This window comes from Lutjanus erythropterus, chromosome 9, assembly GCF_056507025.1.
Source record: "Lutjanus erythropterus isolate fLutEry1 chromosome 9, fLutEry1.hap2, whole genome shotgun sequence".
NCBI classification, from domain to species: Eukaryota; Metazoa; Chordata; class Actinopteri; order Lutjaniformes; family Lutjanidae; genus Lutjanus; species Lutjanus erythropterus.
The window spans coordinates 34,662,967-34,677,500 of record NC_139325.1 but is presented as its reverse complement, the minus strand read 5'-3'; the positions used below and the strand labels follow the sequence as shown (position 1 = coordinate 34,677,500).

At 40.1% G+C, this 14,534-nt stretch overlaps 2 protein-coding genes across 2 annotated transcripts in view; both read right to left on the bottom strand.

Annotated features, from left to right (window-relative positions):
- The window catches only part of LOC146321978 (SMAD family member 4-like), a 14,224-nt gene extending 7,820 nt beyond the window's left edge, over positions 1-6,404 (bottom strand). Inside the window, exons 1-2 of the mRNA XM_084727316.1 lie at positions 5,551-6,404; positions 4,026-4,307 (exon numbers count right to left, since the gene is read on the bottom strand). Coding sequence (XP_084583442.1) covers positions 4,026-4,271 — 246 coding nt within the window. The 5' untranslated portion in view covers positions 4,272-4,307; positions 5,551-6,404. The remainder of the gene's footprint in view (positions 1-4,025; positions 4,308-5,550) is intronic.
- Positions 6,405-7,983: 1,579 nt separating this feature from the next.
- Positions 7,984-14,534, bottom strand: LOC146321977 (uncharacterized). Its single transcript, XM_084727315.1, has 8 exons — positions 12,950-14,534; positions 12,396-12,543; positions 11,221-11,413; positions 9,754-9,864; positions 9,507-9,563; positions 9,247-9,417; positions 8,768-8,887; positions 7,984-8,545 (listed from the first exon to the last, which is right to left on the bottom strand). Exons 3-8 carry the CDS (start codon positions 11,389-11,391, stop codon positions 8,477-8,479), a joined length of 699 nt encoding a protein of 232 aa, XP_084583441.1. The 5' UTR covers positions 11,392-11,413; positions 12,396-12,543; positions 12,950-14,534; the 3' UTR covers positions 7,984-8,476.

Here is a 14,534-nt window from a genome sequence, read left to right as displayed (position 1 = left end):
CTCTGCAGACAAAACACACACACACACACACATGCACACTGTAAAAACTCGGCTGCTGAGTCAGAAAACATTTTGATTTCTTTCATTATGAAAAAGTCTAAATCGAGCCTGTGGACATGTGAAAGGACCTGTGGAAACTGAAGTCAACTGCAACTCCCATAGTGCATTTCACTGACAGTCAGACAGTCACAGAGCTTCACATTCTGTTGCTGTGAACAGTTAGCAGACGCTAAATTGGGATTCATTCCATAGCCCTGGCAACATGCACTTCTTCCGCATGACAACAGCAGCTGAGGCTCATGGGTACTGTAGTATTTATATACAGAAAAAACTTGACTGGTGGTCAGAACATGAGCCTGTGTGATAGTTTTATTAACCAGCAGGTTAAACTTTACACACACCAATAAACGTCACAAAACTGTGAATAATTCAAAGGTGAACTTTGATGTATCTGATGAGTCACATCATAAATATTTAAATAAAATATTTAAATAAGTTCTACAAAGAAACCACACCACAAGATAAAAGATGGAATCAACATCAAGTAAATTAAACTTAGCCTCATACTAACTTAGCCTCATGCTAACTTAACCTCATAGTTACTTAGTCTTGTGCTAGTGCAGCTTCATGCTAACTTAGCCTTATGGTAACATAGTCTTATGCTAATTTAGCTGCATGATAATTTAGGCTCATCTTAACTTAGTTGCATGTTAACTTAGCCTCATGGTAACTTAGGCCCTTTCTCAATATGCGTTCTTCTCTGTACTTGTGTTCTTGAGAAGCGTCATCAGTCTCACTCCAAGTACTGTTCCAATTCAAAAGTCTGCATCTCGCCAAGTACAGTCAAATACCCGGATGTGTTCTTGCCCCGCCTGTTTAATTGAGGATGCATCGGGTGGTGACTTGTGAGGACTTGGGGCAGCCACGTATCCCAGAATGCATTTCATAGCAACAATGGCAGAGAAGAAGACCCACAAGTATCGAAATACTACTCTTTTAATGTAATTTAACGGAATGTAATTTTAAGATTATTTTATGTGAGAATGTAGACGTTAAAACTTAAAATCTGTGGTTGATTCATCACGTAGCGCATAGTTTAAAATTTGCTCCGAAGTTTTTGGAGATGTGTCGTCCTGCTAACGGGACGGCCAGCATACCTCGCCAGCTAGCAAGATGACTGGGCAGTTAGCATTCATGTTACCCCAAGACGAGCTGAAATGGTGACATCATCAAGTATGCTACGGTCCCAATTGTAGAATGACTGTCCTGCGTCCTCCCGTCCTTGAGAGACTGTACTCCCAAGTCGAACTTGCTAAGTCTGAACTGCCAGGTACGCAAGTCCGAACTTGGCGTACTTGGTATTGAGAAAGGGCTATTGTCTTATGCTAACTTAGCCACATGATAATTTAGCCTCATACTAACTTAGCTTCATGGGAAATTAGCATCATGCTAACTTAGCCCACAATGTAATGGATGTATTCATGTATACAGACAGAAATAAAACAAGATTTATCTTTCAGCCTACAGAACTGTAATTTTTGGAAATTCTATTCACTTGTGATGCCCAATGATGACTTCCTGTTTACATAGTTCATTGCTCCTGATTGGTCAGAGTGACAGATGTTACCTAGCAACAGATTTATTCATCAGAAAAGTTACTGACTGTGACTCATGAGGAGCTGCTGGGAGAAGAAACTGAACAGACTTCATCAGTGTTTTTTACAGTGTAGAAACTCTGTGGTATGAGATCCAAGCACCAACTCCAGACGTGTACACATTCCCGTCTGTCTGCACGCACGCGCGCGCGCACACACACACACACACACACACACACACACACACACACACACACACACTGTCTGGCTTAACGTAACCCTGCCCCTTTCCTGTGTTTCAGACAAAACAAGCCAGCCTGCCCCTCCTCCTCCTCCTCCTCACACACACACACACACACACACACACACACACACACACACACACACACACACACACACACACACACACACACAGAGAGAGTCTTCAGTCTGCTGATTTCTGTTGTTTGAAGGTTCTTCAGAAGGTTCCAGTCATTTAGAAGCCTGCATTGGTTTCTGATGACGATCCACAGGTTCTTTAAGGAGCAGCTTGAGCTCTTGAAAGGTTCCACGGTTCTTAAAACCTCTGGAAACATAATTTTCATATATATAGGATATCAAAGTTTAGTTTCTCATTAACATTCACAAAGACCTTAATGAAAATAAATGTTGAAAATTAATTAGTTTCATAAATCAGCTCATTTTTCTGTTCAGATCATCTCTCAGACTGTGTGGGCGGGTCATGTTTGATTGACAGCTGCCTCAAGAGTCCAACAGGAAGCTCCATAACGTTCTGCTGTGGATCGCTGTGGACACAGGCTGCAAAAGAACGTATTTTAGCACATAAAAATGCAAAAATATGAATATTTTCTGGTTTCTGAGACTGCCATCTTAGACTTTGGAAATCACTTATCTTTCACTATTTTCTGCCATTTTATGGGCCAAAGAAGTAATCGATTAACGGACAAATTGATCAACAGATCAATTGATAGTGAAAATAATCACTTAAGTGTTTGTTTGGCTCTGAACTAACATTACTTCCTGCAGATCGAGGCAGCGGTCGACCAGCAGCTCCTCTTTCCTGCGAGGAGAAAATCACAGTTTTTTTCAGTGGAGGTTTGTGGCTGTGATGAGAGCACAGATGTTTGAGAGTCGGTTCTTCAGACGGGCGGTTCTGTAGGAACCGGACGAGGTCCAGAGGGTTGTTGGGAGGGTTCTGACTCAGGTTTTTCATGAAAGATTAACGAGGAATTACGTCCTGGGTTAAAATAATTTCTAGAATTTGGCAGACCTGAGGAGGTTCTAAAGGTTGTTGAGACGGTTTGAATGGTTCTTGACAAGGTTCCAGATGTTTCTGAGGAGAGTGTAATGGCTGGTGGGCAGGCGCTCATTATGATTTGGAACATTTTGTTATTAATATGGAACATTTTGTTATTCCTTTACAACATTACAGCAGCTTTACAACAGCGTATCAGGTGTATAAATAAATATTTTTGGAGAACGTGGTCGACTGGTGTTCTCCGGTCGGAGCCGAGCCTCTTCGAGTCTCTTCAGAAGCTTCATGTTTGGACACAGATCGTCCCGACTAAGTGACCCGAAAGGTCGGACAAGCACGTGGCCCGTGTGTGCGGTGTGAAGTGTGATCCATGTTTACACCCTCTGCTCTGATAATTACTGTGTGACAGAGTGGAACCACACCCAGTCTGCCGCTCTGACACACACTCTGTCCTACACACACCCGTCTGTTCTCAGGGCTGCAGGAAATACAGAGAAACCCAAAAACACAACAAAGAACACATGAACACATCACACTGGAGTGTCACTGGGACAGATCATGTGACCGATAAACAGGTGTAGAGGAAGGTGAGGTTCATGGAGAGGAGGTGAAGTTAACGTGCGAACGTTCCGGATCAAAGACACGAGATGATTTATTAATGAGCTCAAAGTCACAGATGATCTTGTCTTTAACTGACGTGAAACACAGTGACGGTTCGACGCTCAACAAAGAAACGACGACTTTACGACGTCACGTTTGTTCTTCCCAAGACTGACGTGACAGTTTATCTAGAAATATGACTCGGTTTATTAAAACTAACCTGAAAAAAAGATGAAGTGTCTCCACAGCTTCTGCTCCAAACTCACATTTCAACTGTTCAGACTGACAGAGGTCACTCAGCAGGTGGTGAAGCACCAGCATATTTGTTTGGAACATTTTGTTATTTACGTAGAACATTTTGTTATTCCTTTAGAACATTTTATTATTCCTTTAGAATGTTTTGTTATTCCTTTAGAACGTTTTGTTATTTATTCACACAGTTGTCAGTATTTGTCATCCTGAGAATGAGACTTCCTGGTTTCTTTGTGGTGTGTTTAGGAACAGCTCAGACAAATCATGCTGACTCTACCTTTGACTCAACAGAGTGAAAGTAGATTTGATGTGAGCGTCTCTACCTGCAGCCGTCCGTCCAGCGTCCTCTGGATGGTGACACACTTGCTGGGATGGACGCCGTTGGTGGTGACAGCGGTGATGAGCGAGTCCAGCTCGTCCTTCTTCTCCTTCAGTTTCTTCACCAGACTCTCGATGGCGCGTTTGGCGAAGCCTTCGTTCTCTGTTCCCTGCCGATGGCACATCAGGCTGTGGACGATACTGAGGCAGGCGTCTGCGCTGCTGCTGGGGGGCGGGCCGAGCACCGACATGCTCACCTGGAGGAGGGGGGGACGGGAGTGGAGCAGCTGGAAAGATTAAAAAATTATTTCATTAGTTGATACCTATCATGCCTTAAAGGGACAGTCTGTGTTTTCTGCAGTGTGGTTCTATGAGGTTCTTCTCCACAGTCAGTGTTTTACCTTCAGTAGATGGAGGTCAGTTTGGAGAAGCAGCAGGAGAACCAGTGTAGGAAGTTAATCTGTGTTTCTGCTGTGGACAGGGTCAGCAGGAACACAGATCTTACACACCAGTATAAGTGTACACCATATTTAGAATATTTTCACCTCTTTATCTTTCTGTCACACAGACTTTTCTGACAGGAAACCACCGTTATATCAGACAAACATCACTCTCTACAAACCAACCAAACTCCATTCATAAAATCAGTCATGGAAAGACATGAAAAATATCCAAACAAGTGGAGGACACGTGTTTTACATTGGTTTTTGTCTCGTTGCATCTTTTTTGTTCTTTTTTTGTGAAGTTACAATTTTTACTTTTTTTGTCTAGTTACGAATTCCACTGTTTTCATCTTGGTACGTATTTTTTATTGTTCGTATCTTTCATGTTGTTTTCTGTCTTGTTGCGTTGTCTTCATCTTGTTATGTATTTTTCGTCTTTATTGTGGTTTTCGTCTTCTGATGTCTTTTTCCTCATTATGTCCTACTACAACTTTTACAAGACAATTAATTGATAATCACGGCAGCTCTAATTATTTTATCAATACAGTGATGTCAAATTATCATATTTAGTTTTCAGTGATGTCATCAAACTGACCATCAGTTATCGATTAGGTCCAATGTTCTGTTGATTGATTAATTTATTGATCAGACAGACAGACAGACAGACAGACAGACAGAGGCAGAGACAGACACAGACAGACAGAGACAGACAGACAGAGACACAGACAGACACAGACAGACAGAGACACACACAGACAGATACACAGACAGACACAGGCAGACAGACAGAGACACAGACAGAGACAGACAGACACACAGAGACTCAGGCAGACAGAGACACAGACAGAGACAGACAGACACAGACAGGCAGACAGACAGAGACTCAGGCAGACAGAGACACAGACAGACACAGACTTACAGACAGGCAGACACAGACAGACAGACAGGCAGACAGACAGAGACACAGACAGACAGGCAGACAGACAGACAGACAGACAGGCAGGCAGGCAGGCAGAGACACAGATAGTCTCTCTGTACATCAACAGTTGTCAGGTATGATGCTGCGTTCACTGTCTGCTTCACTCACCGGGACTTTGCTCCGTCTGCTCGGCTCTGATCTGTTGCCTGAAACGCTCACCCCGCTGTCTGTGTGTGTGTCCTCCGTCTGCTCCAGACTGTGTCTCACTGAGCGTCAGCGTGTGTGCGTGTGTGCGTGTGTGTGTGTGTCATGCTAACCAGACATAACAGGAAGTCAGGCCACTTCTGTCTTTATGAAAATAAGAGTATCTTCAGGAGCAGAGGACACATGGGGAGTAACAGATTACATTTAATGGGGTTATGTAATTAGGATACAAATAAAGGTAACTGTATTACATTTCAGTTACATTTAGTAAAAATTTGGATTATTAACAGAGTACAATTTTAAAGGTATAATCTGCAAGATTTTCCTACAGAATTGTGTATAGACTCATCTGAACAAAGTCCCTGTCAGTGTGTCTGTACCTGCAGAGACTCTGCAGCTCTCCGACTGGATTTGATCTCCTTGTTTTTCACCATCCCAGACTGTTGGTATCTGATGTCCTGATGTGAACAACTCAGACAAATCCTACTGACTCTGCCTTAAAAATACATTTTAAAATAAAAAGATAATCTGACAGTTGCCCATGTAGCTTTCAGCTGAAAACATGATGTCATTATGTGGAGATTTCACCATAAATCTGTCTGTTAGAAACAATAAGAGGTAGGACCAACCGCTAACATTAGCTACACAGACCTTCCTCCTTTATCCACCGTCATAAATTATGCTTTTATTCTGAAGGTTACGACCGGAAAACCGTTTCCCGCTGCTTTTTTTTCTGCCTCCTGTCACAAAAGTTTGTTTGTGCACGTGACTTCTGTTCAGCGTGAGAGAACCAATCACTGCTCTCCTGTGTGTGTGTGTGTGTGTGTGTGTGTGTGTGTGTGTGTGTGTGTGTGTGTGTGTGTGTGTGTGTGTGTGTAAACCTGACTTTGGCGCCATCTCGTGGTGAAGAACAGCGTCCTGCTCGGTCGTGTGAAACGTGAACACCAGATCTCGCGAGAGTTCACAATTTTAACGCAAACTGTAATGTTTGCAGACTTTAACCACATGTTTTCTGTCCGTACACCCGAACGCACCTGAGGGCTGTACTACGAAGGAAGCTCAACACAGCCAGGCTTTCTTTGCATGATCTGGATCGACAAAGTCTAAAACCTCAATCAGAGATAACGGGTATCACGATGGTGGTTATGAACTTGCTTTGTCACCTTTGTGACACTGACAATCCTGGATTTAGACTCAACATAGCTCGCTAACCCCTCTGGTTCTTGGCAGCAGCCTACTTTCAACTGCAACACTCCGTTTTTACCGATGTTGCGTTCAGGTGACAGCAACAAAATTGGTACTTCCTGAAGCCAATTCGAATTCTTCAAAATAAAAGCGTCTATACCAACCCTATCCCTCTTGAAACACATTTTGCACAAAGGATGATCGGGTGTTCAGCTTTATGTGAGACCGCACAGCATTTTCACCTCTTGTCCCACATATTGAGATGATGATCTCTCACATTTTGACCGGTTTTAGTTTTCAAAAATCAATCATTAGGATCGATACTTTTCTAAAAGCTTTGAGTTTTGATCCCAACTCAACATCTTTGAAAGTTTTGAAATAAACTATAAATGTTTTTCTGACCTATAATCTTTAGTTGAGATAATTTACTTTTCTTCTTGAATAACTTTTTCATTTTGATCATAAACATATGTATTATTTCTAATCTCTTATACAACAGTCAAATCAAAATTTTAAATTATATGTTTTGTCATTATCTCTGTGTATGCGGAGTCCTGTTTCTTGTATTCTTTTGTGTACACTGTAAAACTGAATGCTCAAATTAATTAATCTTAATATAGTGAAAACTTAAAATTTGTAAAGTGTTGAGTCCCAGTGGAATTTTCTTTCTTTGCGTTTATTAAACTTAACAAAAAGTATTCAGTTCCATTAACTTATTGCAATAAGGGAGGTGAATGAAAGTTGCATTTACTGAAAATATTTGTGTTTGGCTTAATCAACCATTTTAATTTCACTGCAATCAAACAGTACACGTAATATAACCCCAAATATTTAGGCTCTGATATCCTCCAACTTTGAGTTCATGAATTTAAAAATGGTGCCAAATGATTGCCTCAATTTATTTATTTATTTATTCTGGTTCAGTGTGTATTTACAGTGCAGATTTTCTGAAAATAACAACTGTCTGCACATTAGGTTGCAAAGCAATGTTAGAACAGACGTTCCCAAACTCAGCGACATGCACATGAACATGGACCCCAGGTTTGAGAGGATTTTGTCTAAAGGAGTCCCCTCAGAGTGATTTTTTTTTTAAATTATTATTTTTAGGTTTGAAGATAATAAAGTCTCTAAAACTTTCTGGCTTCTTTACTCGTCTTTGACAGTAAACTGAATATCTTTGAGTCACGGACAAAACAATTTGAGGACGCCACCTTGATCAACATTTTTCACCATTTTATTCTTGAGAATCATAGTTGAGTCCACCATAGTGATTCTTTAGTCAGACAGACGGCGTCGTCACTGCTGCTCAGTGCGTTTCATGATGGTGAAGGTACAGTATGTCTTGTACATCATCATGTATGCAAATACACAAACATAAAAAACACAAAAAGCTACACTTTCAGTTATTCTTAATGACATCTATCTGCCAATATTGTGATATATCCATTCTCCCCAATGCAACTGAAATAAATGGAAATACACCTGTGAAAAGTTACAACTGAAAACCCATTTTACATGTTTTTATTTGAGCAAACTTACTTCACAAGGAGACAGAAAAAAAACCTCACTTACGGATTGTGGAAGAAGTATTATAGTCCTTGATACAAAGCAGTTTTGATCAGTTTAAGCAAATGTGTGTAAAAGCACAAGTATTACAGTGATGTGCAGCTTAATCATAGTCGTGCGTCCATGTGTTTAGTTGATTTTAAGCAGCAGGATTGATCAGGAGGACGTCCATCAGCTGTGGCAGCTGGTCTTCAACATCTTTGACACCCTGTTTGCACAGAAAAAAAACAGGATAAAGTTCACAGTTCTGCAATGTGACTTTTTTTTTTTTATTTAATTTAATACTGCAAGTATTCAATAATGCACCAGAAATGCATCTGCCATTACTTTTATCCCTTTATATAATAACTACTACAGCTGCTTTTACTGTGTACTACTTTGCTTCATCTATTCGTGTAATTTGTGTGTGTGTGTGTGTGTGTGTTCTTACCTCGTCCTTTCTCATCTCACTGGTCAAATACCTGATGCCCAGAATAGTGAACCCGATACTGACAAAGAGCTGAATAGCAGCCATGGCGATCATCGTGGTGTCCATGGACGTCAACACGCTCTGACGGAGGAAGCAAAACGTTTTGTCTTAAATTCAATTCAACAGTAAAATATTTAAACTCCAGTGCAAAAGACTTACAGAGATTTATGTTTTCATTAGTGTATAACTACATGAAAATACATACATGTACATATATATTTTTTTTTTATTTATTTCTTCATTTTGCATAAGTTTCACGCCCATCACAGGTGCTCCACACTTAGGAGTGAGATGAGGTGTTTGCAATCAGCAAGCTCACCATTAGATGCCACTAAATTCTACACACTGACATTAATACTTTCACAAAGATAAAGGCTCTGAATATTTCATCCACCGCTGTACGTCTGTGGTCTCCAGTTCAGTGTAAGATGTGCGCTCACCTGGGCCAGGAGCGCCACAGTTCTGCAGTTGTCACCATGAAGACCAGCGGCGTCGCTTCTGCCATCACAGATCCAGAGGAGAGAGGCGTCTCTCAGGTCGATGACATACAGCGCGACCGCAGTCATGGCAAAGATGGCTCCAGAAACGTTCATGAACACGGTGAAGCCCACCTGAGAGGAGAGGATTAGAATTAAAAGTCCTGAGGTAGAAGAGACGTGATCATATTTACAGTACAGAGGATATGGAGTTTCTTACGTACCAAGCAGGAAGAAGGGAACTGTCCGGCCAAAATGGACATGATTCCAGTGACGATGATCTGATGAGAGGTGAGTTAACACATCGCATCAGTGACGATCTGTGTTTACTTACCAATAATATTAACCAGGGATTGTTTATGCTCTCTGTGTCTCTTAAAAATCTAATTGTTTAACTGTGAATCTATGTGGACCTCCCCTGCATGTGTAGAAGTTCTGCCAACACAACTGTAACACGACACGTCATCTCACCACGGCACCGAGCCAGTAAGCAGCTCCCAGGCTGCTCAGATCTCCAGGACTTGTGCTGGTTCGTCCAGGCCCAAGTCCAATGTTGAACAGGCCCACCATGATCTGCATGGTCTGTAAAAGATTCAGAACAGTTACCCAGTTAACACAGAACGTTCCCGTAACATTCCCAGAATGTTTCTTCCAGGTTTGTAATTGATAATTTGATTGCTCATACATTTTTGTTCGGTGTAACATTTCCAAAAGTTTCTAATAACCACGAGATAACGTTTATAAGGGGTAAATTTGTAACGTTCCCCTGAGGTTCCCTTGCTGGTAGCCCTCCCACAGAATGTACAGAACGTTCTGGGATTGTAATGGGGTTTTTTTTAGCTTTACTGTACAAAAAAATTGCTGTAGTAACATGTAAGGAACGTTAAGGGGAACATTCAACAACCTTCCGGGAATATTCTTGAAACGTAACCTCAGTGTTTCTTATATATTGGAAAAACTCTCATTTTAGCTTCTAAGGAACAAAACGAGGAACGTTCAAGTAACATTTGACCTTTGATGAATGTTCTGTTTTTTTTTTTTTCTGATTTTCCAAAGAAAGTTAAGAGGAAATATGCAACTAACTTCTCCAGAACACACTGGAAATGTAACCGTGACATTATTTTTCACAATTCTAACTTTGACAGAACGTGAAATGATCAACTTCGGAACGTTCAGCTAACCTTCAAAGAATGTTCCAATGATGCAACAATAACGTCGGTTTTACATCCGAAAAACTTTCCGTCTGAGCATCTAGGGAACGTGAAGCGGAAATGTTCAAGTAACTGTCCTGGAGCATTCAACTAACTTTCTAAGAACATTCTGGAAGCACTTTAATAATGTTTTCAAGCAAGAAAAAACCTCATATTGTGACATCTAGGGAACATTAAAGTTAAACGTTAAAGTAACCTCTCAAAAACACCCTGGGAACTTAACCACAATGTTCCTTTTATTTCGGAAAAACCTCAGCCTCACATCCAAGGAACATAAAAGGAAAATGCTCATGCAACTTTCCTGGAACATTTAGATAACCTCCCCAGAACGTTCTATTAACGTAACAATAGCGTTGGTTTTACATCAGAACATCCAGGAAAAAGGGAAAGATTCAAGTAACATTCCAAGAACATTCAACAAACCTTTCCAGAATGTTCTGGAGATGTAACAATAAAATCGCTGTCAAGTAAGAAAAACTTTACATTTGAACACCTCGGAAATATTATAGGGAAAAGTTAAGGCAACCTTCTTCGAATATTCAACTGACTTTGGCGGCGTGTTTCAGGAACGTGAGAACAATTGTTTTAACATCCAGGGAAGGTTATGCAGGAAGTTCCCAGAACATTTTGGGAACCAAATGTTGCACGCTGAGTAAACCTCATTGTCCTGTAGTGAACATTTTAAGAGCACCTTCATGTAAATACATTAATCTTTAATTCTTCTCACCCCGATAGCTGTGGTGACACTCGGCGGCATCAGGCCCTCGCAGTCCGAGCAGCACTTCAGATTGTGACAAAGAGCCTTCAGGATTTGGCACAGTTGAGGAAACGGGTTATTCCCGTCATCTTCCACGGCGATGACGGTCGCTCCTTTGTTTTTGAAAGCGGGTTTGGGCATCTTCACAGTCCTGCGCACACACCTGAAACATAAAACAGCAGATTTTTGTTTTGGCTCTCCGACCCTGATCAACCAAGTCCGTCCTCTTGATTTATGGTACGTTTGACTTTCGGTTGAAACTCTTAAACACTGATTTTGTTTTGCATGTGTGTGTGTGAGGGTTGGGTGTTTGTAGAGGAGAACGGATCAGTGTATGAATGTGTTCAAATCTCAGCACCTGGCAAAGCAGACAGATTATCCAAATATATGCAACTTTGCAAATATGCAGATGTGTTGCAGCCGTGGTTGAGCTATCAGCAAGCAAGATAACACTTTATTGTCCCTGCTTGAAGGTCTTTATTCAGTAAATCTGAAATATGCCAAAGAAAAAGCACTGTTTGATTTAGTTTTAGTTTTCTTTGAGGAGTCTCAGGTGCATCAAATAAAGTATTCAAAGTATTTGTCACATAGTCATATTGTGCAGTTTTATGGCATTAAATTACCACAATCTGAATCTATTCAGCCTTTTGCAAAGACATGCAAAAAAATAAAGTCTTGTCATCTGGAGGCTGCATGTCTTGTTAGGTTTTCTTTTACACAGTGAAAAAAAAATTCAAGAATTTAGTGAAACCAACAAACCGTTTCTCACGAATTTAACAGAAATATGTAGGTTTCATTAACATCAAGTTTAAATCTCAACTTCAAATTTGTAATTTTTAGTTTTCAGACCAGAGTTGTTCTGACTTTCAGTCTTTTATCTTGAAAAGATGAGTTGAATAAATGCACTGCTGTGAGTTCACTCAGCTTATCAAATGAAATTTTAAAGGAAAATTAGATAACCGTGATCTAATTATTTAACTCACATTTTTAAAGCAGATTAACTTATACATTTTTTGTCCAAACCACTTTACAAAAATTCACCTCCTTCACACAGACCACAGAAACAATATATCATAACTTTAAACATGAAAAACACTTAAGGCGTTTCTTTATAAAGTTCACATTAAAAACTTATGAAAACTCACCTTTCAAAGGTTCAGTTACAGTCTGGTTCCTCTATCAGCAGCCTCAGTTCATTCTGCAGCAGCAGCAGGGTTACTTCCCATGAGACTGGTCTCTTTTACTTTTCAGAATAAAAGCCCCATTTCCACAAAAGGCAAGTGATCTGTGGTGCTGGACAAAAGCTGTCAGTCAAAACTGCTGTTGTAAAAGTAACTGACACTCAAACTGCCCAAAATCTTTGATTAAACGTCAATTTAAAAAGACAAATTTGGCATCATTTGGCTTGTTGCAGCCGCCCTAGAGTCATTTCTTTTCCCCAGAATCTGTCAAACCAACAATAAAAACCGCAGGCGTGACAAACAGGGACAGTAAGACATTTCAGTGTCCTCCACACAGGGCCATGTGGCTGATATTTTTTTCTGGTAGAGAAACAGATGACAGTGCACAATTTTGAGGTGAAACTTCCCTTCTTCTCTTTTACAGGGACCTGTAATTACCACTTGTGGTTGTAGTTTTACTCTCATTTTAGCCAGAAACTGCAACTTTGCAACCTACACCAAAACAATCTAAGTCTCACCTCTCACTGGACAGATAACCAGTCATACTTGAGGACAATGCGGGGGGAACTTGGCCCCTCTAGAAACGCCCCTGGTGGCGACCCCTCACAGCAGCAACCCAAAGACAAAGAAGGTATTTTGTGAACATAAAAATATGAAGATATTACATCAAATAAATTTAAATCAGTCTTTAAAAACTGATAGTTACAGTTCTGCTGATATGACATGAAACCACATGAAACATTTCAAGTGTTATGATGGATTTTATTTGTAAACTGTGTTAAAAAACACAAAAGAGAACAAATATGATCTGTTGACAGCTCAGAAATTGTACTGAATACATATATTTTTACTTTCACTTTAGCCAGAAACTGGATTTAGAAAAAGAGGAATATAAAAATCTCTTATTTTTTAGTAGAGCTGGAAACAGTTATTGTTCCTATTTGTGCAAAGAGAGGACATCAACTTATTAAACTGATGGCAGAAACAGACAACAATCAATCGTTTTGATGCCATTATTTCTTGGCTTGTGTCTCGCAGACGTGCATGAACCTCCCTTCTACCAACAAACGTTGAGTTTAAAGGCACATTACTTGATAGAAAATTATAATAAAAAGAACAGTTTAAAACAAAAAAATCCAAGTGCAAAAATATTTTTAAACGACAAATGTAGAAAAAGATCAGAAGCTTGGCAGAGATTGTACCGGATAATACGTGTAGTACAGTAAAAGCTTACTTGAATACAGAAATACGAACAACAATGTTACAGTCATTTTAATGCATTTTTAAAATGGCTTAAAAGCTTCCAAGATGGGAAATCATTATTTGGACCGCGGTGTGTTCCTGTGCTTTTAAGTCATAAAGTGGAAACAACATGGAAGCTACAGGGAATAGAGGGTATAAAGTGCAGAGTCTGAGAGGCGGGGGCAAAAAAAAACATAAGAAGGGCTTTCACAAGAGTTTGATCTGATTGGCTGAAGTTTGCCCATGTTAGACATGATAAACAGATGGTTCATCCAGTCACCTGCGAAGTGTTTTTTGAAAGTGTCTGCCCTTTTCCAAACAGTTTCTAACAACGACTTCCCAGATGGTTCTGTGTAACAAACCATCTACCCTATAGAGGGCAGTTTATAATGATTTGCCCACTGGAAGGGCGCCCTAGAGGACAATTTCTCATGTTTTATTTACCATGGGGGCAACATTTTTTCGGATCGCCCCCTCTGCCCCCCCTCTGAGTCCACCAGTGAGGGGACTTGTTATCAGGGTTATTGCTAATAAATACCATTTCTAATTAATCTAGGTCACTTTATGGTTACAGCTTCAAACTATATTTCAAATTACATTTGACCAAAAAAGACATGCAATGCAAGGTTTAATAAAAAAAAAGTTTTCAACCAAACATCTACCCTCATTCACCATTTTTCTTTCTTCTTCCTCAATTAAAAAAACAAGCAAAGGACGAAAAAGACAGCAGCATACAGTAAACAGACAGCATTTAGTGCAGCCTATTTCCAAAAATACTTAAAAATATATATAAGTGCAAGTACTTTTAAACAACCCTTATAGAAAAAAGACCTGAAGTTTGGCAGAGACTATACTGGATAA